The sequence below is a fragment of the Spermophilus citellus genome (assembly GCF_964194105.1).
Source record: "Spermophilus citellus genome assembly, chromosome: 9".
NCBI classification, from domain to species: domain Eukaryota; kingdom Metazoa; phylum Chordata; class Mammalia; order Rodentia; family Sciuridae; genus Spermophilus; species Spermophilus citellus.
The window spans coordinates 21,304,626-21,329,260 of record NC_138191.1 but is presented as its reverse complement, the minus strand read 5'-3'; the positions used below and the strand labels follow the sequence as shown (position 1 = coordinate 21,329,260).

Sequence of the window (24,635 nt, the reverse complement as noted above, 5' to 3'; positions counted from 1 at the left end):
GTTCTCAGCGGACACAACATCTTTGTTGGTATGTGGTGCTGAGGATCGAACCCGGGCCGCACGCATGCCAGGCGAGCTTGCTACCGCCTGAGCCACATTCCCAGCCCTTTATTTATTTATTCATTTATTTGTTTGTTGTGCTGCGGATTGAACCCAGTGCTTCACACATGGAAGGCAAGCACTCTGGCACTGAGCCACAATCCAGCCCTGGAAAGTTTCTTGATTGCTCCTTAAAAAAAAAAAAAAAAAGCCTCCTTTTGCTGGGCATACTTTCAGCAACATTTTATATGTTATTAGGATTTTTTTTCTGGTTAAAAAACAAAGCAAAACAAAAAACAGTGAGTAATGCTTTCTGACTCTGAGACCCACATATTATAAGGGAAGACAGGAAGGAATAAATGAGGAAGATTAACTGGATGATTAGGACGAAAGAGAGAAAAGGGTAAAAATGACTGAGCCAGTTGGATGGCAATCTAGGAGAGTATGAGATAAGAAAGGCATGCAGAAATAAGCATTAGTTTGTGGATTTGAGAAGAAGAGAAATAAATCATACTTAGGAATCACATTGAATGAAAGGTGAAGCTCTAAGACTGACCTACGTATGTGAGAGACAAAATTAATGGAGGAAAAAAAAGCCAATCTAGAACCTTAGGAACTCCAAATCACAGGGGTTCCAAATTGCTAACAGTACAGTGTTAAATTATGCCAGGTACTAAGATGAGCCCTTTACAGAGTATATTGTTTCATATATCCCTCACAATATTCTTATGAAGTAGTTACTAAATAATCTTTGTTTTACAGATGTGGAAAGTAAGGCACAGAGGAATTAGGTCACTTGCCCAAAGTCATATAATTACCCTACAGTGAAATTAAATTGTTAAAATTAGGCAATCGGAAGGCATTCGTCATCTCTGAGCTAGACAAGGTCTTCTTCCAGCAGCCCAATCACTTAAGCTTTCCTAAGATGGGATGACCTAGCAACAGATGCAACATGAAGCAGAGCTGCTTGACCCACTTGCCTGGTATAATCTCAAGGGGCACTGTATCTTCTAACCTCAATACACTGCAGTATAATTGGAACTAAATTCACAGTCTGATGTTTTATGGGGCAAAACAGGATGAAATAGGGAGCTGGTATGATAAGAGGGGAAAAAAGAAAAAGGAGGGGCTGGCATGACTTTTTTTTGGTACCAGGATTGAACCCAGTGTCACTTTACCACTGAGACCCATCCCTAGCCCTTTCTATTTTTTATTTTGAAGCAGGGTCTCACTAAGTTGTTTGGGGCCTTGTTAAGTTGCTGAGGCTGGCTTTGAACTTGCAAAAGCCTGCCTCAGCCTCCTAAGCCACTGGGATTATAGGATTATAGGCATGTGCCACCATGCCCAGTTTACTACCCAATTTAGATTGCACTTGCTAAAACTGAGTTCAAATGCATAGACAGAAGAATTTTATTTCATAAACAGCATTAATCAAAGTGAAAATATTATGCTTTTGCCTAAGAGGTCAAATACCACAAAACTCACCATCTTGATTTTTATATAAGGGACTTAGATATATATCAACTGTCTTAGGTGGTAGTAAACATGGCTAATTTCTACTAAAAAGAAAAAAAGAAATTTTGTCTCTGGATTATTAACCTATTGTGATTTTTTTCCAGGAATAGAAAAAAATAAGTATTACTTGGAAAAGCAAAAATATATTAACAGATTCGTATATTTACTTCTCTGCATTTAAAAGCCAGAGAGATGGCTGGCTGAGGGAGGGAAGATAGTTAGCTTTGGTAAAATTCAGCCAAAGTCACTAACACCTGATTTAATAAGTACATATAGCAGTATTTTCTTCCTGACATTCAAGTAAATAGTCTGTTGTTGTTGATGTTTTAGAATGTGTAGCTGATGACTGCCTACTGATTGACTATATTTTTAAGGACTACTGTGAGACACACAGATCATAGAATAATTTTTACTTACAATCACTTTTGCTTGTAAGGCCAAAGAAATATATACCTTTAATCAGAAACTCAGGAACCACAGAGCTCGCTGATTGACTGAAGACTCTCTCCTGGGCATGGTAGCACATGCCTGTAATCCCAGAGGTTTAGAATGCTGAGGCAGGAGAATTGCAAGTTCAAAAGCCAGCCTCAGCAACTCAGCAAGGCCCTAAACAGTTTAGTGAGACCCTGTCTCAAAATAAAAAAATAAATAAATAAAAAGAACTGGGGATATGGCTCAGTGTTTGAGCACCCCTGGGTTCAATCCCTGGTACCTAAAAAAAGATTAAAAAAAAAAAACAAAAATAAGATACCTTCAAACTAAGTTCTGAAAAAAGGGCTTAGTAACTTTGAGTTTAATTCCTAATTACAACTGTGTTTATAGAAATTATCAGAACTGTAACAAAGCTTAAAATTACTCCAGAAGAAATGTTCATTTAGCTCTAGAGCAGAGATCAGCAAACTTTTCCTGTAGAGTCAGCTAATAAGTATTTTAGACTCGATAGGCCACATGGTGTCTGCCCTACCTATTCAACTCTATTGTTGTAGTGTTAAGGCAGCCACAGACACTATATAGACAAATGAGTGACATTACATTCCAATAACACTTATTTACCAAAAAAAAAAAAAAAAAAAAAAAGAAAGAAAGAAAGAAAAAAAAGAAAAGAAAGAAAGAAAAAGAGCAGGATAGATTTGGCCTATGGTTTGTAATTTTTCAACTTTTTCTCTAAAGTGATAGTTCTCAAACTCTATGTGCATTAGAATCACCTATGGAGTTGAAATGATAGGTTCCCAGGCCCCAGTCTCCACTCCTTACAAAATCAAAATTTCTAGGGGTGGGACTTGGGAATCAGCAATTTAATAAGACTCACAAGTGCTAGGTGAACCATACTTTTAAAAACTCTGGCCAGGCCCATTGGATCACTTATGTAATCCCAGCAACTCAGGAGGCTGAGACAGGAGAATCGCAAGTTTGAGGCTAGCTTCAGCAATTTAGTGAGGCTCTAAGCAACTTAGTGAGACCCTGTCTCAAAAAATGAAAAGGTCTGCAGATATAGCTTAGTGGTAAAGCACCCCAGGGTTCAATCTCCAGTACAGAAAACAACAAACAAAAACTCTGTGGTAAGCAACTAGCTTCATCTAAACTGGGGTGGCGCTACAGTCCTAAATGTGGGTTGGCACTTCCTACATCCTGTGGCAATAAACATGCAGTAATTTTTAATCTTCCTTTGACCTTTTCTAGTAAAAGGCTAGATGAACAAACTGCAATTTTTGGCTTTCAGCCTCTAAAATACATAAAATTAATTCTGCTCAGGTGAAATTAACATGAAATTTAGGGATAAATTTGAGAGAAAATCAACTTGATATAATGTAAGATTTTTCAACCAAAAGTCTCCCTTTAGGTTGTAAAATTAGTAGACAAGATCCTTACCAAAATACAGGGCTAAATCTGAAAGAATAATTTCTAGTGTTCTCTGTTTCCTCCAAAATCTCCAGCAAAGGCCTGTCCTGTTGCCTAGAAATTTACTCATAACAAGTCATTACTTTGTATCTGGAGGTCTCTGCTTCAACAAAATCTCATTAAAATTCATGTAAAGAAAGAAAGTATAAAATCTCCATAGGCTTCTGGGAGTTTCTCCTGACTTTAATAATCAGTAGAAAATTACTTATTCAGCTAAGTTCAATTCTGCCAGATGAAGCGAGGTTTTTTTTTTTTTTTTTTTTTTTGTCCATTTTAATTGCCAGAAATCAGTCCCTGTTCAGTCAAAGAGGAAGTGATGTTGGTCTGGGGAATAATTCCACTTCTTCAGCTCTCCAGATTTTCCTAGGAAGAATAGTGAAAATCCTACAGTCAAAGAATGGTCTTTAAAAACTTCCTAAGTGTCAGGAGTTTGGTGCATTACCTGTAAATCCCAGAACCACAGGAGGCTAAGGCAAGAGGATCCCAAACTTGTAGCCAGCCTCAGCAACTTAGTGAGGGCCTAAGCAATTTACCAAGACCCTATTTCAAAATAAAAAATCAAAAGGGCTAGGGATGTAGCTCAGTGATTAAGCACCCCTGGATTTAATCCCAATCTCCCCCACCCTCCAAAAAAAAACTTCCTAAGAAACCAGTGAATGATCTGTAGATAATCCAGGGAACAATTTTGTTTTTTAATTTTTAAAAATTTATTTGGTGGTGGGGATTGAACTGAGGGGTGCTGTACTGAGTTACAGTTTTATTTTTTATTTTGAGACAGTGTCTCACTAAGTTGCTCTTGTTGACCTCAAACTTGCAATTCTCCTTCCTCAGCCTCCCAAATTCTTGAGGTTATAGGCACCCCACACACACTGCTCCTCACCCCACATCCTAGAAATAGAGAAACACTCTATGACAGCAGAGGTTCCAACAATTACTAAGACATAGGCTTAGAATGTCTTTTAGTTACCACTACAACAGATGAGATAAACTGCTTTTTTGTTAGATAATATTAAAGTTCTGAATTTTCTTAAAACACATTTAAAGATGTTAGAAAAAAAAAAAAAAAGACCCAGAAATTCACCAGGGAACAGACTGAAGCCAAGCAGAGATTAGAACTCTACCAACAGTATACTTCATATATATGATTATTGGAAGGGAGTGGAGATGAATTTAGAGTCTGTAGACAACACTTTAGGCAATATGACTCCGGAGCCCAAGCCCCACAGGCTGAGCTTTCTTCTACTCCCCTTTCCCATGGCAACAATTTCAGCCAAGTAGGGAGGCCTGTTTTCTGGCTTGGTTTCCAATTTACAAAAAGGGTCATAGTTAGAGTCCCAGGTATTAATACCAAACAGTGCAGGTGCGTAGCAAAGGTAGGGGCCCCAACATACTTACCCATCCCCCCTGGCCTTGAATGAACTCTCGGATGGCTTGGTTCCCATTGATCATACTCGTCATGGGCGCAGACATCTGTCTCACCACTTCAGGAGCCACATGGGCCACATATTCAAAAAGTTTCACTGACACTGCCAGAAAGGCTCTCTCATAAACTAGGCTGGAATCCTGAGCACACCAGGCCTTGCTGAGGAACTGCACTGTGTCTTGGAGTACAGCTCCTACCTGAGGAGAGAGGATCTATCAGTAGAGTACATCACTCAAAAAGTACAGGAGACTGCCGATATAGGAATCCAGTAGAGAAAGTGCCTCCCAAAGAGTGGCCAATGTGCCACTGGTGATACCTGAAGTAATATTAGGGGACAGATGGATAAACTTTTCTCCTTTTAACATTTTAATGAGTATTAGAAAAACATGGAAATAGCCCATTAGATCCATGGTTTCAGATTGCTTAGGATGAATAAAATGAAAGAAAAATGACTTTTGAAAGAAAAATATTAAGTACACGAAAGTACAGTAAGCCAAATTGTAAAGGTATTGTTTGCATGACTAAGAAAATTCTAGGCAACTCTAAAGTAAAAGAAAAAAGAAACAAAGCTCTTCCTTTTCATCTTTCCTTTCCCCTTTCCAAATGACTTCATCCAAAAGCCATTAGGTGGAGCCAAACATGGCCTTTTGGGGTTTGGGGAACTAACAGTGGTCAGAGGAAGGTGTCAAGAGTCCAAACAAGTTAAGAAGGGAATCACATGGAAGGGGACCCAGATCTAAATTCTGAACATGTTTTTTTCATTAAAAGAAAACACAGCTCCCTGGAGAATGGATGACTCCAGACAGCATGGAAAGTAAAGACCTTCTACTAGAAATTAAAGAAGTACTCAAAGTATGGTACACAGAAAAGAGTCATGGTCCTAATCAAAAGGACTCTCACCAGAGAAATATGAGACAATTTGAGCATCTAAATAATGATAGTAACAGATGATAACTTCCTGTTGAGTAATGTGGATATTTGAATAATGTGGAAATTCATAAGTTGCAGTGATATAAAAGTAAACAGATTGAAATTTTGATGGGTTATAGGATATTTACATAGTTGCAAAGTACCTCTTTATAAAACTTATTAATTACACAGGGGAAAAGAGTAAACTTCACAGTGGAAAAGCAAAATAAAATGGGGTAAAATAAAATCTTGTGTCAGTTGATAGGATGCACCAGGTGTGGTGGCATACACCTGTAATCCCAGCAACTCAAGAGGCTGAGGCAGGAGGATTGAAAGTTCAAGGCCAGCCTTAGCAATTTAATGAGGCCCTAAGCAACTTAGCAAGACCCTATTTCAAAATAAAAAATAAAAAGGATTGGAGATATCACTCAGTGGTAAAGTGTACCTGTGTTTAATCCCCAGTACCAAAAAAAAAAGAAAAAGAAAAAGAAAAAAAAAAGAATGGGCAATGGGCATTTCCTGCTGTATCCCCTTAGATAAATATAAGCCCTCAAATCTTTCACAGGACATTCCTAGTCACAGTTTATATAGTAAGAAAAGGAGGTTTGAAATAGAAAAGAGTAAAAAAAATAGCAAGAAGTAAACAACTGACCTGTCCCTGAATGGTTTTTGCAATGACGTTTTTAGCAGGAGCTTCCAATTCTCCATTGAATTGGTCACCCAACATCTGAAGGCGACCGGCAATGATAGCCACATCAAAGCTGCAAGCCTCTCCTAAGAAAGAGGAAACAAATTGGTCACAATGCTTGATGGAATAAGTATCAGGAATCTGGGCAAAGGGGAAAACTTCTCTAGTCTTTTAAACAATTTCTCCTCAAGAACTTCAATGTGCTATCAACACCAGTAGTCAGAAAATTTTCCTTCACTGAGAATCTCTTTCCCTTCAGGGGTTGCTAGAAATTTAGAGTTTACTTAAGATGAAATTTTAAAAAGCACACTCAGATTCTCTGGTTCATTGTAATCACCATCTCAGGTCAGGAGCCTTACCTGAGTCAGGTTTGTCTATGGAGCCCAGGTCCCGGTTGGCAGCATGCAATGTTGGGCTCAGGAAGTTTGTGAGTAGAGTGTTCACGATGCATTCTGTTTGTTCCTCAAAAGTTTTGGGACTCTTCATTTTAGATGTCTGCTATTAAATTTTGCTCTTCCACAAAACAAGCAGTTTTCAGCTCAACAGGAAGTTAGAAATACTGGTAAACCAGCAGATGTGTCCACAGCTTGTAGTTTCCTAACTGAATTTGTAGTTCTGGAAACTTTTTTCCACCAGCTTTCTTTAGAAATAGCTGATCAGAAAGGTGGGACTTCTCTTAAGAGAAGGGCTGAACTGTATGTAGCTCAGTGGTAGAGCATTTGCCTAGCAAATGGAACTGGGGAGTCTTGTTGAAGACTTTCAGTTCCTTAGCTCAGAATCACACCTTAGCCAGTATACATAGAGTAATGAATAACTTTTATTGTTAGATAGCCAATTTAGATCTGAGATCAAGTTGAGGAAGAGTCTCTTAGGTAATTTCATTAAGAAATACTTCCTGTTAGGTTTTGTGTATATTGTAATTTAAAGGAAGTTTTTGAAGAGATCAACATTCAACTTCTGATTATAGTACTTACTGGACATAATCATACAGTGATTATTTACTGAGCACCTATATGTAGTAAGAAATGATACTTGACACAAATAACACAGAAAATGACACATAACACACGAAATGAGATTATAATAGGAAAGCAAACCTAGGGGATTGGGAAGGCTTCCTTAAGAGTGGTAACATCAGAGGTGAGTTCTGAAGGAGATTCACCAGGCAAAAAAGGAGAAATTTAGACTATTTGAGGTGGAAGGGAAAGCACACATAATGACTAAGAGGTGGAAAAATCCCAACTTAAATGTTTGATGAATCATAAATAGTGATTATACAAAACATAGGGAAATTGTGAGAATTAAATAATGTTATGGGGATTATCTTAAGTGTCAGGTATGCATCAAATGTTAAGGATCTTCCTTTTAGCCCAATGCCTACTTACTGACCAAGGTGAAAGAGAACAGAAATTCACTAACGAGAATTTTCCCGAAGGATTGAATTCCATTATTGTTTTAAGAGATCTGAGGATTAGACACTTACCTGTGATGCCTGCATTCTTAATTTTGCTAAATCCAGATTTTGGGTCTGCATCTTAGAAGCATCACTCAAACCTATTAACAACCCTATCATTTAAACCTGTCTGACCTGATAAAATTATTAACAGCCCCAACTAATAAAATTCAAGCATAAATAGCAAGTCAGTTACTCAGAATAATCAGAGCCAATCTTGTTGTCTGTTCCACACTAAAAGTACAAATGACTACTACACGCTTATTAAAATAGCCAAGACAAGGAGGGCTGGGCATGGTGGTGCACTCCTGTAATCCCAGCAGCTTGGGAGGCTGAGGCAGGAGCATCACAAGTTCAAAGCCGGCTTCAGCAACTTAGTGATGCCCTAAGCAACTCAGTGAGACTCTGCTTAAAAATAAACAATAAATAAGGATTGGGGATGTGGCTCAGTCCTGCTAGGTCCAATCCCTTGTACCTCCAACCCACCCCCACCCCAAAAAAAATGACAAGGAAGAATTTAGATGACTAGACTTCAAGTGATAGATAATTGATGAGGCAAATTCATCAGTTGTAACAGTTATATGGTTGGGGATGTTAATAGTGAGGAAGTCTGTATATATAAGAGCAGGGAGTATATGAGAAACATCTGTACTTTAAATTTTGCTGTGAACCTGAAATTGCTTTTTATTTACTTATTCATCTGAGGTATTGGGGATTGAACGCAGGGGAGCTCTACTTTGAGCTACAACCACAGCCCTTTTTATTTTTAAAAATTTAAGACAAGGTCTAAGGGGCTGGGGATATGGCTCAAGCGGTAGCGCGCTCGCCTGGCATGCGTGCGGCCCGGGTTTGATCCTCAGCACCACATACCAACAAAGATGTTGTGTCCGCCGAGAACTAAAAAAATAAAATATTAAAAATTCTCTCTCTCTCTTTAAAAAAAAAAAAAAAAAAAAAAAGACAAGGTCTAAGTTGCCAAGACTGACCTCAAACTTGGATCCTCCTACCTCACTACCTCAGCCTTCTGATTTGCTGGGATACTGAGTGTGCCACCACACTGGTCCTAAAAATGCTTAAAAACACACACACACACACACACACACACACACACACATCTTTAGTGTTGTGGTAGAGCATTTACCTAGCACAGTGAGGAACTGGATTTGATCCTCAGCACCACATAAAAACACATAAATAAAAGGTTAAATTCTTAAAAAAAATCTTTAAAATAAATCATAAATCGCTTTTGCACTAGGAACAGAAATTAAGTTCCTTTGTAGCTAGAGGGCCATTTTCATTTGTTATCATCTATCACTCATCCTCTTTATAAGACAAAAAGACTGAAACTTGAGTTAATACTAATAGTTTTAAGACCTTTAACATCAAAAGAGCCCTCAGAGTTTTGTATTTCTGAGTTGGGTTTGACATGTGGCTAAGGATGTGGAGTGAAAACTGCAAAAACTCTGTGAATCAATATGTATTTCTAAGAAAAGCCTTACCTATCACGGTATCTGTTTGTGATTTTCTTATATCAAGTGCATTCATGAATTAGATTACAAAGTCTATTACAAAAAAAGGGAATGTTAGTCTAATTGACTTATTTTACCTCAAACTCCTCATTTCACTGTTGATACAGTATGGAAAATGCCATCTCTGGGACCTAATCTTGATGCCTTTGCATTATTTCATATAAGCAATGTTGTAAGGCTATAGAAACAGGACAGGCTTTAATGGGCAGTGTGGAATAAATTTTCATCCTTTGTTTACTTCACTTTGGGCCTTCAGTGTAGCACCCTTCCAAACTATCCTTTCCCCTCAATCCACAGACTTTCACCCCTGAAGTCTTACTATTGCGCTCCTAATTATTACTGAAAAATTGTGAAACCAGAATTTGGTATTATTACTTGTTTCTCTTGCCTCCCTCTGGCCAGAACAATTTATATCCCTCCTGGAAAAACTTTTTCTTATTATATTATCCTGGATGGAAGTCCAGTCTCAGCAATTTAGCAAGGTCTTAAGCACTTTTGGGAGACCCTGTCTCAAAAAATACAAAGGAGCTGGGATATCACTCAGTAGTAAGGTACCCCTGGGTCCAATCCCTAGTACTTTAGTGGGTTTTTAAACAGCAAAACCACAAAAATCCACATGTATGCAGATGATAAATACAGTTCCTAAGGGCAAGAAACATTTAAGAATTAACTTCATAGGATACTTGAACTTTGGTCATATTGTTTATAAATTATTAAAACCAAACTACACACCACATGATATCATAAATACACACATTGTAAATATGTATGTACCAGTTTAAAAAAAAACTAAAAAAGAAAAATGGAAAAAAAACAAGCTACAGAAAAAAATCAATTCTTCATTAATTTTTAAGTATATATATATTTTTAGTTTTAGATGCCTTTTTACTTATTTATTTATATGCGATGCTGAGGATAGAACCCAGTGCTTCATACATTCCAGACGAGTGCACTACCACTGAGCCACAACCCCAGCCCTTGGCTAATTATTAAAACTAGGGGTACGTAACCACTGAAACACATCCCCAGCCCTTTTTATTGAGTTGCTGAGGCTGGTCTTGAATTTGTGATCCTCCTGCCTCAGTCTCCCAAGCTGCTGGAATTACAGATGTGTGCCATCACACCTCTCCACTGAGAAAATTTTATAAATACACTTTCCAGAAACAATTTCATACTCTGCTATATATGCTTCTTTTATTACAAAAAGCAATCAAGTTAGAACTCACTCTTTAAAAAGCTCCAGTAGTTGGGATCACTTTAGGTTAAAAAAAAATTTTCCCCCTATACTGGGGATTGAACTCAGTAGCACTTTATCACTGAGGTACATCTTTAGCCCTTTTTAGTTTTTATTTTGAGACCAGGTCTTGCTAAGTTGCCCAGGCTAGATTTGAACTTTCAATCTTTCTGCTTCAGGCTCTGATTACAGGCATGCACCACTGAGCCTCGTGTGCTTTAGTAACATTTATTCAATAGGTGAGTCATATAAAATTTCCTTTAGGTTAATAATTCAATTATAGTCTTAAATTTTGTTTTATTATTTATTTATTTTGGTACTAGGGATTGAAGCCAGGGCACTTTATCACTGACCCACATCCCCAGTCCTTTTTATTTTGAGATAGGACCTGGATAAGTTGTTTAGAGCCTAAGTTGCTGAGGCTGGCCTTGAACTTGAAATCCAGCCTCCCAAGTTTACAGGCATGTGCTACCAAACCTGGCTGCAGTATTTCATTTTAAAAAGTCAAGTTCTAAACCTACATCCTATTTTCTTGCCATACTTTCAATTGGAAGCACTTCACACTTCATTTCTCATAATACCTTAACTAGACATTCACGGATTAACTGAACAAATAAAAATACGGGAAAAAAGCAATTCTGAAGAAGTTCTCATTTCTCCCTTTCCATTTCCGGGAGATTTATAATCTAGATTAATGATTCTCAAATGGGAGCAATGTTGCCCCTCGCCCAAGGTCCTTTAGAAATGTCTGGAGACATTTTTAGTTGTCACAACACAATGTCTACTGGCATCCATTACGTAGAAGCCCAGAGTTTCTGCCAACAATTATCTTATAGTGCACAGGAAACAAATTATCCTTCCATAGCAAATTATCCTCCCATAACAAATTATCCTTCCCCAAATGTCAAAACTGCCACTTTTAAGAAGTCCAGGTCTAGATGAAATTCCATTATTTTCTCTACAATTGATACAATATAATAAAGCAGCAATCTCAAAACACTATTGGAATCTTAATTACTTACAGTCAATTACTGTTTATGGAGTAATATTATGTGGCAGGCACCATGAACACAGATGGAAAGACATCCACTGTTCATAAATTGTCCAGTGGGGCGAGAAGACCCTTTAATAAACAACTTAAAAAGTTCAGGCTCTTACTAGAAAATTCAATACTATTATGTACTCCTGTGAAGAACACATAGTTGAGAAAAGTGACAAGCAAAAATTTATCCGAAGCACACGGAGTTTATAAATCTAGGTGTAGAAGTCTTGGAATTAAGGTGGATGATGAAGACCACATACTTGGGCAATGTTATATGAAGTCCTTGAAGATACTCCTTAATTAAACTCCATGTTCAAGTTATGCTCTGATTTTATTGAAGAACCCAATAAGAAAACATATAGCTGGGAGCAGTGGCACACTCCTATAATCCCAGTAATTCAGGTAGCTGAGGTAGGATATTACAAGTTTAAGGCCAGCCTCAGCAACTTGTGAGACCCTGTCTCAAAATTTCAAAAAGGGGTTTAGGGGTGCTGGGGTTGTGGCTCAGTGGTAGATCGCTTTCCTCGCACGTGCGAGACCCTGGGTTCAATCCTCAGCACCACATAAAAATAAATAAGTAAAATAAAGGTACTGTATCCAACTACAACTAAAAAATAAATATTTTTTAAAAGGTGGGGGGTGGTTGGGTTATGGCCCAGTGGTAGAGCAATTGCCTAGCATGTGTGAGGCACTGGGTTCAAACTCCAGCACCACATATAAATAAATAAAATAAAGGTCTGTTGATAACTAAAAAAAATTAACTAAAAAATATTAATTTTTTTTTTAAAAAGGACTAGAGATTTAGCTCAGTGGTAAAATAAGTGCCCCTGGGTTCAATCCCCAGTACCCCTCCTGCAAAAAAAAGTCATGAGAAAAGTTTTACTAATTTCCTATAGGGTCCTATATATACAGATATATATATATATATATATATATGCAGATATATATATATATATATATATATGCACACACACAAACACATATATATATGGCTTTGTGCCCATCTAAATGAAACTATAAATTTCTCTTTGAAATTAAAAATGGAAAATTTCTTCCTCTTTGATGACAATTATATGTTTCCTTTCACTATGACTGCCTAGACATCTATAGAGTCACAGCTGAGACACACTATGTCTGTCGACCCTTTTAGCCTAAACATTTGTGTATTTCCCCATCCCAACCCAATTGGCCTTAACCGATATTTTCATTTTCCCCTTACTGGATAGTTTAGTCTTATTTATATTTTACCATTATTTATTAGAACTGTTTTTTGTATTAGTGGTCTCAATGTACAAGATGTAATTGGTATGAATAAAATAAAAAGTGAGGACGAGATAAGTTACGGTAGCAGTGCTAGAGGTATGCACTGGCCACTCTGACAGCCTGAACAAAATGTAGGCTGTGAGGGTCATGGAATAATTCGTGAAAGGGCTGTAACTCAGCTAAATACTGAAAGACACAGTGGGTGTTAATTAAAGAAGATACAAGGGTGAGGAAACGTTCTAGGCAGGAAATAAAAGCAGGTGTTAAGGCACAGACATAAGAACATTCAGGAAACTGAAAGTGGTTTGTGTTTGTCAGAGAGGGTATGTTTGGGAATGGTGATACATGACACTAAAGAGGTACTTTAGATAGTACACCAAGGACTTTGGACCCTGGACTAAAAAGCATGATTAGAAATATGAGAACAGCTAGGCATTGTGGCGCATGCCTGTAATCCCAGTGACTTAGGAGGCTGAGGAAGGAGGATCACAAGTCTGAGGTAAGCCAGGCCTTAAGCAACTTAGTGAGATGCCGTCTTTAAGTAAAAAATAAAAAAGGGCTGGGGATGTGGCTTTGTGATTAAGCACCCCAGGGTTCCCTAGTATGGGGGGTGGGGGTGAATCCCACCCACAAGAATCCTGATTTTTGTATTTCCAACTCTCCTTTGCTTCTAATATTATCTGGACTCATAAGCAGCTAAAATAAGGAAAACAAAGGAACTCTGATAGCTATTCATTGCACTGAGGCCACGCAGCAACGATCTGTTATGATTTTATATCTCCAATTGTTCCAATTACAGTTTCTAATACAGACATAAAACTGTTCAGTGTCTCAGTTCTTGCCTCACTTTGTTTCACAGAGATTTGCATTTCTGAGTTCTCAGACTCCAACAGCAATTCTGTTAAGAATAGACAGCCAGTATCATCCTGAGCACTGAGGTAGGCTTTCCATGGTTGAGACCCAGCCCTACTCATTGCAATGGTCTGAATGTTCACTACTTGTAGAGCCATCTGGAGAGTGTCAGGATGGACTTCTCCCTGCCAAGGCAGCACCTGCTGGTGAGCAACTTCGAGGCTAAGCCAAGTTTTCTCAAAATACTCAGCGGTAAGCTGGCAATTGGGGACCAACATGAGAGTTTCAGAATCAGGGGCTTCTTGTACTCTCCCCTTGTTCTCTTCAGAAATCAGCTGTCCTAAAAGAGTCAGAAAGTTTGTGTAAGAGATTTATGAATCTGTAAGAGCTACATTTTAAATTTACATTCCCAAAAGTATACACCGTGACTGTCTTAAATAAACAATAATGAGCTCTTTTCTTGCTCAAAGGTGTCGAATTCAGGTAATAGTCTGGTATTTAGCTAGCGTACTCTACTTTCCTACCAGTCATTACAAAAGTTAAAGATTTTTCATAACAAGATATAAGGAAAGAACCATCTTTACCTGATACAGCAAAGGATGCTGTGTGAGAACGCTCTGAACCACCATGCTCTGCCCCTACACATTTAGAGATAGTTGCCCAGCGGGCTTTGCCATACACTGGCACCAGAGTGTTGAAGTCAGAAGCCCAACTATTCACAGGTCTTTCTGCCTGATCCTCCAAAAGTCCGAGAGAAGGGTCAGATTTAGGACTGCACAGGATACGCTTAACTTCATCAATCCCAACTAAGAGGAGGCGATAGTAGACGAGACCTCGGTCCCGTACAGCCATATCCTTTTCTTCCTCTGAAATCAAACAAAAGAGTTAATTAAAAACAAAACACTCTCCTCTTACCCTTGTGCCAACCATAGTAGGAGAGAAAAATGGAGAGAGAAAACCCTAAAAAAGCATTAACATTTTCTTTTCAGGTCCCAGATGTGACTCAACAAACAAAGAAAGCTGTGAGAATTTCTAACATGGGCCATGGCAAGTACTATTTCCTTCTAAAAAACCTACCGATGCAGTAATATAACAGACGTCCCAGCATATCCTGGCACTCAGCAGGGCGAGAAAGGAAAAGGCGCACGAGTGCAGTGAGTAGCTCCATCTTAACAGCAGGAAATGTCTCTGACTTCACATTCTCTACAAAGTCCTCTAATATGTAAGGAGCATTGGGGATTCTTTCCCCATGAACACCAAGTAGCCAAATAAGTGCTTGCTTTCCCTAGGAATGGAAGGATAAGAACAGGTGCTCAACACTTGGTTCTCCCAAACAGAAGATAGTGAACAATCATTGGCTTTGCTTTTTCCCTGATGCATGCAGAAAAAAGGTAATCTTTTATTTATTTCAACTTGCACTGTACTGGTCTCTCCTACTGAACTCTCTACAACAAATAAGAATGAAATTCTAATGCACAGGAGAAAACCCCAAACTTTCATAACTTATGCTGATTAAGCAATAAATAAGGTTTCTTCATCTTTGGGGCCTTTGGCCCAATTTGGGGTTTAATGTTTCAGTGGAAGCTACTGAAATAATTTTTCTAAATGTTTCATGAAAGTGGTTATTAACCTAAAGTACACACTGCAGTGTGCAGGTCCATAGGTAGACAGATCCCTGAACATTTTTTTTAATATTTATTTTTTAATTGTAGGTGGACACAATACCTTTATTTTATTTTTATGTGGTGCTGAGAATTGAACCCACTGCCTCACACACGCTAGGCAAGTGCTCTACCACTGAGCTACAACCTCAGCCTTGAACCCCTGAACATTTAATTCAGCAGACCTTGGGTGACATCCAAATTTTTTAAAGATTCCACAAATGATTCTGATTCTGATTCCAACTGAAATCTCCATAGTCTAAAAATCTGACTCAAAATTGTTAAAGAGAACAGCAATATCAGAGAATGTAAACACTGAACAGTGTGGCACACTCCTGTAATTCCAACTACTTCAGGGGCTGAAGCAGGAGGATGGCAAGTCTGAGGCCAGCCTCAGCAATCTAGTGAGACCTTATCTCAAATTTTTAAAAATTACTTAAAGAAAGGGCTGGGGATGTAACTCAGTGGTAGAGCACTCCTGGGTTCAATCCCTAGTACCTCACAGCCCTCCCTCATATATAGGATTTGTAATAAAAGCCATACATAAATCTTGGTTTTATAATTTATATGTCATTTACATCCAAAAGAGAATCTGAGGTGAAATTAATCCTAAGATTTCCACATCAGAAACAGGGTAGAAAGAATAATCAGATTACATTTTAGAAGAGCCAGTCCTAAGCATTCCCTCTATGCCAAGAAGTAAAGGAAAATTATATTCTACCTCACTATCTTGGATGTTCTCCTCACAGCCAGGCAGGGCCTGACACACTGCTTCGGTACACTGAGGGCACAACCAAACCAGGTCTCGGAACGTCTGCACCACCACTACAACATAGCCCAGGATACAAGAGCACAGCATTAGAGCCTCCACACAGGAAAGAATCTTAAGAAGTTATACATTTGGACTAGATTTCTGAGAAAAAAGATTCTGGAGGGATCACTTATTACCTGAACAATATTTTCTTGCACGAATGTTAATATTATTAAATTGACATGGAGATAAATGAACTAATATATGGAAAAGCACTATGTAAAATATAAAGCTGCATGCAAACATGGGTACTGTTGCTGTTGAATGATACTCTAAAGACAATAAAATAAAGTCACCAGGACTGAGACTGTGTGAGGCAAGAGAGGTGCTAACGTGCAAAATTTAAGAAACATGAAGGGCTGGCATTTGCATGAACCTAAGAGTGAGCGCTCACCTAAATTTTGCATCCTAGGCAACTTGCTTGCTTCACCCTTGTCCTAGTCTTAGAAACAACTGACTAGAGTACACTGCAATGTAGAAAAAAAAAAAAAGTAATGATAGGGAAATGACAAGAAAGGTTGTTGTAGTATCTTCCCTATCTATAATATATCTATTAGGGCCTCACCAAGTGACTCATGACAGCCTTAAGCCTCCACCCTATTATATCTACAGATCCTAAGCTTCTCTGATAACAACAGATGATGCAAGGAAAAGTTCAAAATTCTATATTATTCATTCAACAACAACAAAAATATTTGGGAGGAAATTACAATAGGCCAGCTCCTTAAAAAAATTTTAGAAAGGTAGCCATTACCTGTAGTTATGTGTTCTTGACGAAGCCCCAGCAACTCTGTTAGAATCTGCACACACTGATCTGTGTAAGTCCTGGCAATTCCACCTACAGAGGAAGAAAACATAGATAAAAATGTTACTATTACATCTAATAGTAGCATGTCATTCTAAAATTATTTTCCATTAGTTAAAGACATCCAGAAGCAAACAATCAAACAAATAATCACTCCTTACTTGATAAAATAAGACTCTGAGTTTTCTGTAAAAGAAACTTGGGTAAAAAAAGAATCCAATCCATTTCACTGACCACTAGATAACTAAAAGTTCATGGACAAAAAGTTTCCCATAGAACAAGGTTAAAAACACAGTAACAAAATATTTATGAGCTAGATAGGAGCACCACTTTTGTTGCAGTGCATCAATCCATGAATATTTCCACTGTGGACACTTGATGGCAATCTCTTAATTGTGAGGATTTCTACTCTGTTCTTTGTCCCTCTTCTCCGCCTCTAATAACCATACTTTATTCCAAATATGAGGGTTTCCCCCCTTTTCCACTTGAAGCATTCTAAAACAGTTCTTCAGCTGCTTTTATTTTTTTGTTTCTCTAGCCTTTTAAATTCCAAAGTCTCGGGCTGGGGATGTGGCTCAGGCGGTAGTGCGCTTGCCTGGCATGCGTGCGGCCCGGGTTCGATCCTCAGCACCACATACCAACAAAGATGTTGTGTCCGCCGAGAACTAAAAAATAAATATTAAAAAATTCTCTCTCTCTCTCTCCTCTCTCACTCTCTCTTTAAAAAAAAAAAAATCCAAAGTCTCTAAAATCAAGGAATTATTCTGTGTTAGCCTGCATTCAGTATTATAATTATAGAAGGTCAATAAATGACTGGTGAACTGACACAGGACTTTGAGTTAGAATAGCTGGGTTCCAATTCCAGTTCAGGTACTATAGGAACTTTTGGCAGTATAAGAAAAAAAAATATATATATGCAATATAAGTAAATTATATATATAGAAAATAATTTTTTTTGTGTGTACCAGGGACTGAATCCAGGGGGCACTTAACCATTAAGGTATATCCCCAGCCTTTTTTATTTTTTATTTTGAGACAGGGTCTAAGTTGCTCAGGGCCTCACTAAGTTGCCAAGGCTGGCTTTGAACTTGCAATCCTCCTGCCTCAGCCTCCTAAACTGTTGGAATTACAGGTGTGAGCCACCATGCCCAGAGACAATGTAATAATCTTATATCCACATTTCTTCATCTTTAAAATGAAGTTAAGCCAAGCTTGGTGGTGCATGCCTACAATCCCAGTGACTTGGGAGGTTGAGGCAGAAGAATCACAAGTTTGAAGCTAACCCAAGCAACCTAGTGAGATCCTGTCTCAAAATAAATAAAGAAGGGCTGGGGATATAGCTCAGTGGTAGAGCACCTTGGGTTCAATCCCCAGTACCAAAAAAAAAAAAAAAAAAGATGAAGTACAGGAAAGCATTTTGGATAGAAGACACAAAAGGCAATATAAATTAAGTATCACAGGGGCTGGAGTTGTGGCTCAGTGATAGAGCACTTGCCTAGTATGTGTGAGGCACTGGGTTCAATTTTCAGCACTGACTATAAATAAATAAAATTAAGGTCCATTGACAACTAAAAAATTATTTTAAAAAATTAAGTATTATAGTTTGAGTTACCTGTATTTTTTAGCCTGGAAGACATGACAACACCAGTCTTAACCAAAAAAAAAAAAAAAAAAAAAAAAAGTCTCCTTTCCCCCTTGCTTGTAATCATTGACCCAATTCCATAGTGTGTGTTACTTTGTCTCTGAAGCAAGATTCGTTCTCTTTTATCCTCTATGGTTCCTCTAACTACAGCTTTCAAGCTGGCTGATCTAGGCTCTTTCTCCAAGAAGGAAAAGCAGCAGATACCTACCTATGGCAAAGATGGCAGCCTGTGCAAAGTCAGCAGACACATCAGTGCAGTACCCTCGAAGCTCCTCTAGCACCTGCTGCACATTCTCATCATTTACCAGTTCACATAGCACCTCTACCTTCTGTAGTTTGATATAGTGGGGCTCCGAGTAGGAGCAAAAAAACTTTTTGTAGTGGCTGCTAAAGTGACCTGGCAAACTATGCAAGATCTGGCGCACATGACAGAGGGCAGCAAAACAGAGCTCTCGACTCTCTGAAGAACAGGCAGCTAGTAAAGGTCCCTTGACTCGCATAAGCACATCAGTTTGTACGTGGGGAAACTTTTTTGCCAAAATTAGAAAGAGTTTGGTGGCTCCCATCACCACTCCTGGGCTGCTGCTCTTGAGAAAGCTGTCCAACAGATTGAGAATGTCAAATAGTTCCTCCTCACTGCGGGGCTGGTAGCGGAGCAAAAAGTTCAATACTTCAGCCTGGCCCCACTGATCCAGTTTTGACATTCTATTCAACAAAGAAAAAAAAAGTATTATTTTTACAGCAAAATTAGGACCATCTCCATGCTACTGCTATGTTCATCATAACATGAGGAGAATTCTTAAAAATGGGGTAAGCCATAATCAAATCATTCTTTTCACATGTTCTTTAAATTTATGCAAAATAGACTGAAAATTCTAATTTGATGGTACAAATTCACACTCACCTAACTAATCCCACAATCAGTATACAGTAGATCCATATCTATCTTTCCTCCTTCCCTCCCTTCCTTCCGGCAGTAATGAAGATTGAATCTGATGCCTTGTGAATTCTAAACAACCACTTTACCACTGAGCTACATCCCAGCCCCTTTTATTTTTGAGACAGGATCTTGCTAATTTGCCAAGGCTAGCCTCGAACTTATGATTCTCCTGCCTTGGACTCCTGTATAGCTGGGATTACGGCATGTGTCACTACACATTGGCCAGATTCCCTAATTTTTTTTCTGGGGGGGGGGGGGTACCAGGATTGAACTGTGGCACTCTCCCGCTGAGCCACATCCCCAGCCCTATCTTGCATTTTATTTAGAGACAGGGTCTCACTGAATTGCTTAGCGCCTTGCTTTTGCTGAAGCTGGCTTTGAACTTTGGATTCTCTTGTCTCAACCTCCCAAGCCACTGGGATTTTAGGTCTGCCCCACCATACTTGGCCAGATTCCCTAAATTTTAAGATATAATTAAGGCTTAGTTTGGGGACATAATGACTGTACAGGAGGAAAGAACGTATTCCCACAGGATATTTTTATGATTTTACATATCAGTCAGAGAAATTAAGGCAAATAAAAGAAATGTGAGGAAGATAATAATCATGGTTAACTCTCCTCTCTTTTCTACCCTATAAAAGTTGTTCAAGACTTTTTTTTTTTTTTTTTTTGTACCAGAGATTGAACCCACAGGTACTTAACCACTGAGTCACATCTCCAGGCCTTTTTATTTTTATTTTGAGATAGGGTATGATCCCCCTGCCTCGGCTTCCTGAGTCACTGGGATTACAGATATGCACCACCATGCCCGGCAAGATTTCTCCTTAATTTAATACATCAACAACATCCTATCAGGATGCAGACCTCATAATAAAAAGAGCACAGAGGCATCCAAACCTATTTAAAAGATGGTGGGCGATGGGCTTATTAATGACAACACCTCCTTCCTGTTTCAGAATTTCCTCTAGAGACCTCAGGCAGTTCACAACCACAATTGGATCCTGGTCACGCAGCAAACTGTATAATTCATTTACCAGGGCACCATCTATAAAAAAGAACAAAGATCTCAGATAAAGAAGAAAAGCTTCAGAGTTATAGGAAGAGGGCCAGAGTAATAGCTCCAGGAAGATAAAGCTGAACTTCTCTGCTATAAAAATGACAAAGGCAATAAAATGTAAGCAGACTGAAAGGGAGAAAGATAAAAGTAGTGAAACAAAGGATGAAAAAAAGGAGTTAAAAAAAGAAAAAAATGTGTAAAGCAAAAAACTTCCATCTCCAAATTGTTCTAAGTAACTAAAGCAAAGTTCTTACTTGGGCCCCCCAAAATGAGTTCTCTAATATCAGAAACTACCTACCCCTGAATCCTACTAAGAGACATGCACAGAAGTGGAACTACATTATTTTCTACTGAGGCTATATAATCTTTTATAACGTCATACACATAATAGAAGCATGAATAAATATTGATCATGGTGGATTACTGTGAACTTACCAACTTCAGAGTCTCCATGAAGATTATGCATCTTGGCACAGCCAAGGACTGCCACCCTCCGGACATATGAAGCTTTATCCCGCAGACCATTGAGAATAGGCTGTTGGATATATTCCTGCACACCAGGCATCCTAAACGACAAATCCTGGAGTCAACCAGATCCTGAAATAATTAGGTCCCTCTTCACTTAACAGAGGGTTTAGTAGGTGTCAGAGTATGCATCTGTCATATCATAAACAACTAGAGAAAACCTATCCCAAACTTAAAATGCCATAATTTTACTTTTCATTTAGAATAATGCTACAAGGGCAGTAAAAATCCTCATAGTAGTAATTATTTAACTTTTTAGTCCAAACTGAGGACTGTTACCAAGAGTGAGAATTAAAAATCTTTAAGCCTAGTGTGGTGGTGCATGCCTGTAATCCCAGCAGCTCGGGAGGCTGAAGCAGGAGGACTACAAGTTCAAAGCCAGCCTCAGCAACTTAGGAAGACCCTAAACAACTTAGTGAGACCCTGATACAAATAAAAAGGGCTAGAGATATGTCTCAGTGATTAAGTGCCTTTGGGTTCAATCTTTGGTACCCCCCCAAAAAAACCTCCTTTAATACGACCACATGATACAATTTATTAAGTCAACGATGGTTGAAAATCTGAGTTAAGGGTATAGCAGTATTTTCCCTAGTACTTAAGAGCTCAAATAAATTGTTCTCATTAAATACCTGACCCATAGGCTGGTATTGTAACTCTGTAGTAAAGCACTTTGACTAGTATGTGTGAGGCCCTGGGTTTGATCCCCAGCAGCACAAAAACAAACCAACAAAAAATGTGCCCCATTGCTTTCTGAACTCATCAGCCTCTGAGGACCAGGCAGGGAAGAGGTTGCTCACCTGAGGCTACACATACTTCGTAGTGCCAGCCCTCGCACCATTGGATTGGGGTCCGAGCAGTCTTTGCACAGTGTATTGATGGCCAGGAGAGCCAGATCTGGTTTCAGGGGTGCATATGTGCACATGTATAGATAAACCAACTTCTTTTGAACAATATCTACAGTGGCACTGGCTTTTACCATTTCCATGAAAACACCAGACATGTCCAAGCCCTGAGTCATGTGCCTGAAATCAAGATACATAGCAGGAAGAAGTAAATTACAAAATCCCCAACCTACAACAGAGGAAGTTTTACTTTTCCATTTTCTGGTTATCCAATTAGATTATGATCTTTCAGAGGGATGCAACCAGGTCTACTTTGTCTATTATATCACACAATATTTCACAATGTAGGTATTCAATAAACACTGTTGTTCTAACTGTTCAACATTTGTTGAATCCCTAGTACATTCCAATGAAACAGCTTTTATATTCCAAGTTTATGCTCTGGGGTCATAATCTTGAAGAAGGTGAAGTCTCAAACCTCAAGGAACTCAAAATCAACTAAAGAACCAGACAAGAATACCATTACAGTACAATAAACAAGTATTTAAACAGAAGTCATGTACAAAGTACAGAGGGGACCCAGAGGTCTAACACTATCAGGAAGTCAGAAAATGTTTCTCCACAGAAGTAATGTCTCAGCCAAATGATCAGGAAATTCATTAGACAGATATTCTAGTTAATGATACATGCTGCGAGACATATAGATGTGAACAAAAAGAGAACATTCTTCTGAGAGTCTACAGGCAGTTGCATTAGTAGAGTTTCCTTGGGCAGTAGTAAGTTTGTACTTTATTCTGTAGATGATTATTAAACTGTGGAATCAAACTACTGGCATCAGGAGAGATGTTAGTTAGGGTTCCATCCCATCCTACTAAAATTAGAATCAACTGCTGGACTTCCTTAAAAAAAAAAAAAAACATAAAAGCACCCCACAGGACCTTTGTGCATACTAAAGACTGTGAATGACAGCTGTAGGCAAGAGTTATGTACTCAGATTTATATAGTGGAAAAATTCTAACTAAAATGAGCAGCTCAGCAACTTGGAAGGTTGAGATAGGAGGATGGCAAGTTCAAAGACAGCCTCAGCAATTTAACAAGCTCTGAAGCAACTTAGACCCCATCTCATAATAAAAAATAAAAAGGGCAGGGAATGTGGTTCAGTGAAAAAGTGTTCCTAGTTTCAATCCCCTGTACCACAAAAAACAAAATAAATAAAAATAAACGAGCTAGCAAGGTGACCAGTGTATTGTAAACTACAATGGCTTTGGTAATGAAGGCCTCAATCAAAACAGAAGTGGGTATTTAGAATTATTCAGACCACCTGACATGCAAAGTGAAGAATCAGGTGTCATCAAGGTTGATTGGCATGCTTATTAGACTGGCTGGTGACATTCATCAACACAATAGAAGAAGAACAGGTTTGGGAAGGAGGGAAGAACGCTGGTGCTATTTTGGGAATACCTTTGAAGAACTATCCAGGTGGAAATGCCAAGCAGGCAGTGGTATATGTGGGTCTGAAGCTATAAATCATCTCCATACTAGAAATATCAGAGAGTCAACAGTAATGTGTAATTGTTCAGTCCGTATTATGAAGGGATTTCGCTGAGTAAAGGATTTCCCAAAAAGGAGAATGAGGTGGCAATCTGGAGAAGCAGCATGAAGATGAAGTGGTAAAACAGCCTTGTATGAAAGTTCCTCTACTCTTTCAGAGTGGCTGGGGGTGGCGATCCCTGAAGGGGACTGCAAGGTGGGGCAAGGGGAGTGCGGAGGATTGGCAGGCTGAGGCAGTTGGGTGATACCTAATCACTCGCTGGATGACATTCCGGTAGCGCAGCCTATCAGCCTGAATGTGAGGGTTACACAGAGCCTTTTTCAGTTCCTTCACCACGTCCTCGGAGCCAAGATACGGCATCTTCTCGAACACGTTCACGGGGCAGTTCCCGCGGTACCTAAGAAACTCTTAGTCTTGATGTGGGATCCTGAGCAAAGAAAATTTGGGTCAGTGCAAAACAAAAACAAAAACAAAACCCAACAACAAAAACCACTATTTAAGACGACATCTTGCCCCAGCCTTAGTAGCTTCCCCAGAGCTGGGACCCATTCTCTCCGACACTCAGGCTACAACCCTCACCCGTCCCGGGCGAGCCCCAACCTAGGCCTTCAGGCCCAACCCCAGCCCCGCAGGCTGTTCGCCCCGCCCACAGACCTCTCCAGCTACCTCCAGGCCTGCACGGAATTTCCATCCCCGCCGCCGACCGGCCGCAGATCCCTCCCTCTCCGGTTCCAGCCTTTCTTCTGCCTCCGCGCCTTTGCCGTCACGGAGAGACCCAATCACGCTTTTGGCGGAAGTCCCGCCCTGTCCCCAAGAGTCCTCACTGAGTTCTCGCTGTGAGCGCCGAACCCGACCTTAAGGTGCCCTTCCCCCAACCGGTCACCTCCTGGCGCAGCCGCGCGGCTCCTAGTGGAGCTTCGACTGGCAATCGGAAATCGGCTACTTGGGCCTGTC

The 24,635-nt window shown here is 39.2% G+C and overlaps 2 protein-coding genes across 4 annotated transcripts; both read right to left on the bottom strand.

Annotated features, from left to right (window-relative positions):
* Window positions 1-3,714: 3,714 nt before the first annotated feature.
* BCL2L15 (BCL2 like 15) lies at window positions 3,715-6,985 on the bottom strand. Its single transcript, XM_081308239.1, has 4 exons — window positions 6,833-6,985; window positions 6,438-6,559; window positions 4,849-5,073; window positions 3,715-3,816 (listed from the first exon to the last, which is right to left on the bottom strand). The coding sequence occupies exons 1-4, from the start codon at window positions 6,957-6,959 to the stop codon at window positions 3,799-3,801; spliced, it is 492 nt and encodes a 163-aa protein (XP_081164365.1). The 5' UTR covers window positions 6,960-6,985; the 3' UTR covers window positions 3,715-3,798.
* Window positions 6,986-11,512: 4,527 nt separating this feature from the next.
* AP4B1 (adaptor related protein complex 4 subunit beta 1) lies at window positions 11,513-24,501 on the bottom strand. Of its 3 annotated transcripts, none has more exons than XM_081305279.1 (11): window positions 24,348-24,501; window positions 23,929-24,108; window positions 22,085-22,309; window positions 21,198-21,328; window positions 20,603-20,750; window positions 18,974-19,470; window positions 17,073-17,156; window positions 16,229-16,332; window positions 14,924-15,131; window positions 14,431-14,712; window positions 11,513-14,186 (listed from the first exon to the last, which is right to left on the bottom strand). In XM_081305279.1, the coding sequence occupies exons 2-11, from the start codon at window positions 24,039-24,041 to the stop codon at window positions 13,759-13,761; spliced, it is 2,220 nt and encodes a 739-aa protein (XP_081161405.1). In that variant the 5' UTR covers window positions 24,042-24,108; window positions 24,348-24,501; the 3' UTR covers window positions 11,513-13,758. The 3 variants fall into 3 exon arrangements, with proteins under 3 accessions (XP_081161405.1, XP_081161404.1, XP_081161406.1); XM_081305278.1 differs by having other exon boundaries at window positions 24,336-24,485; XM_081305280.1 differs by lacking the exon at window positions 24,348-24,501 and adding an exon at window positions 24,261-24,326.
* Window positions 24,502-24,635: the final 134 nt, after the last annotated feature.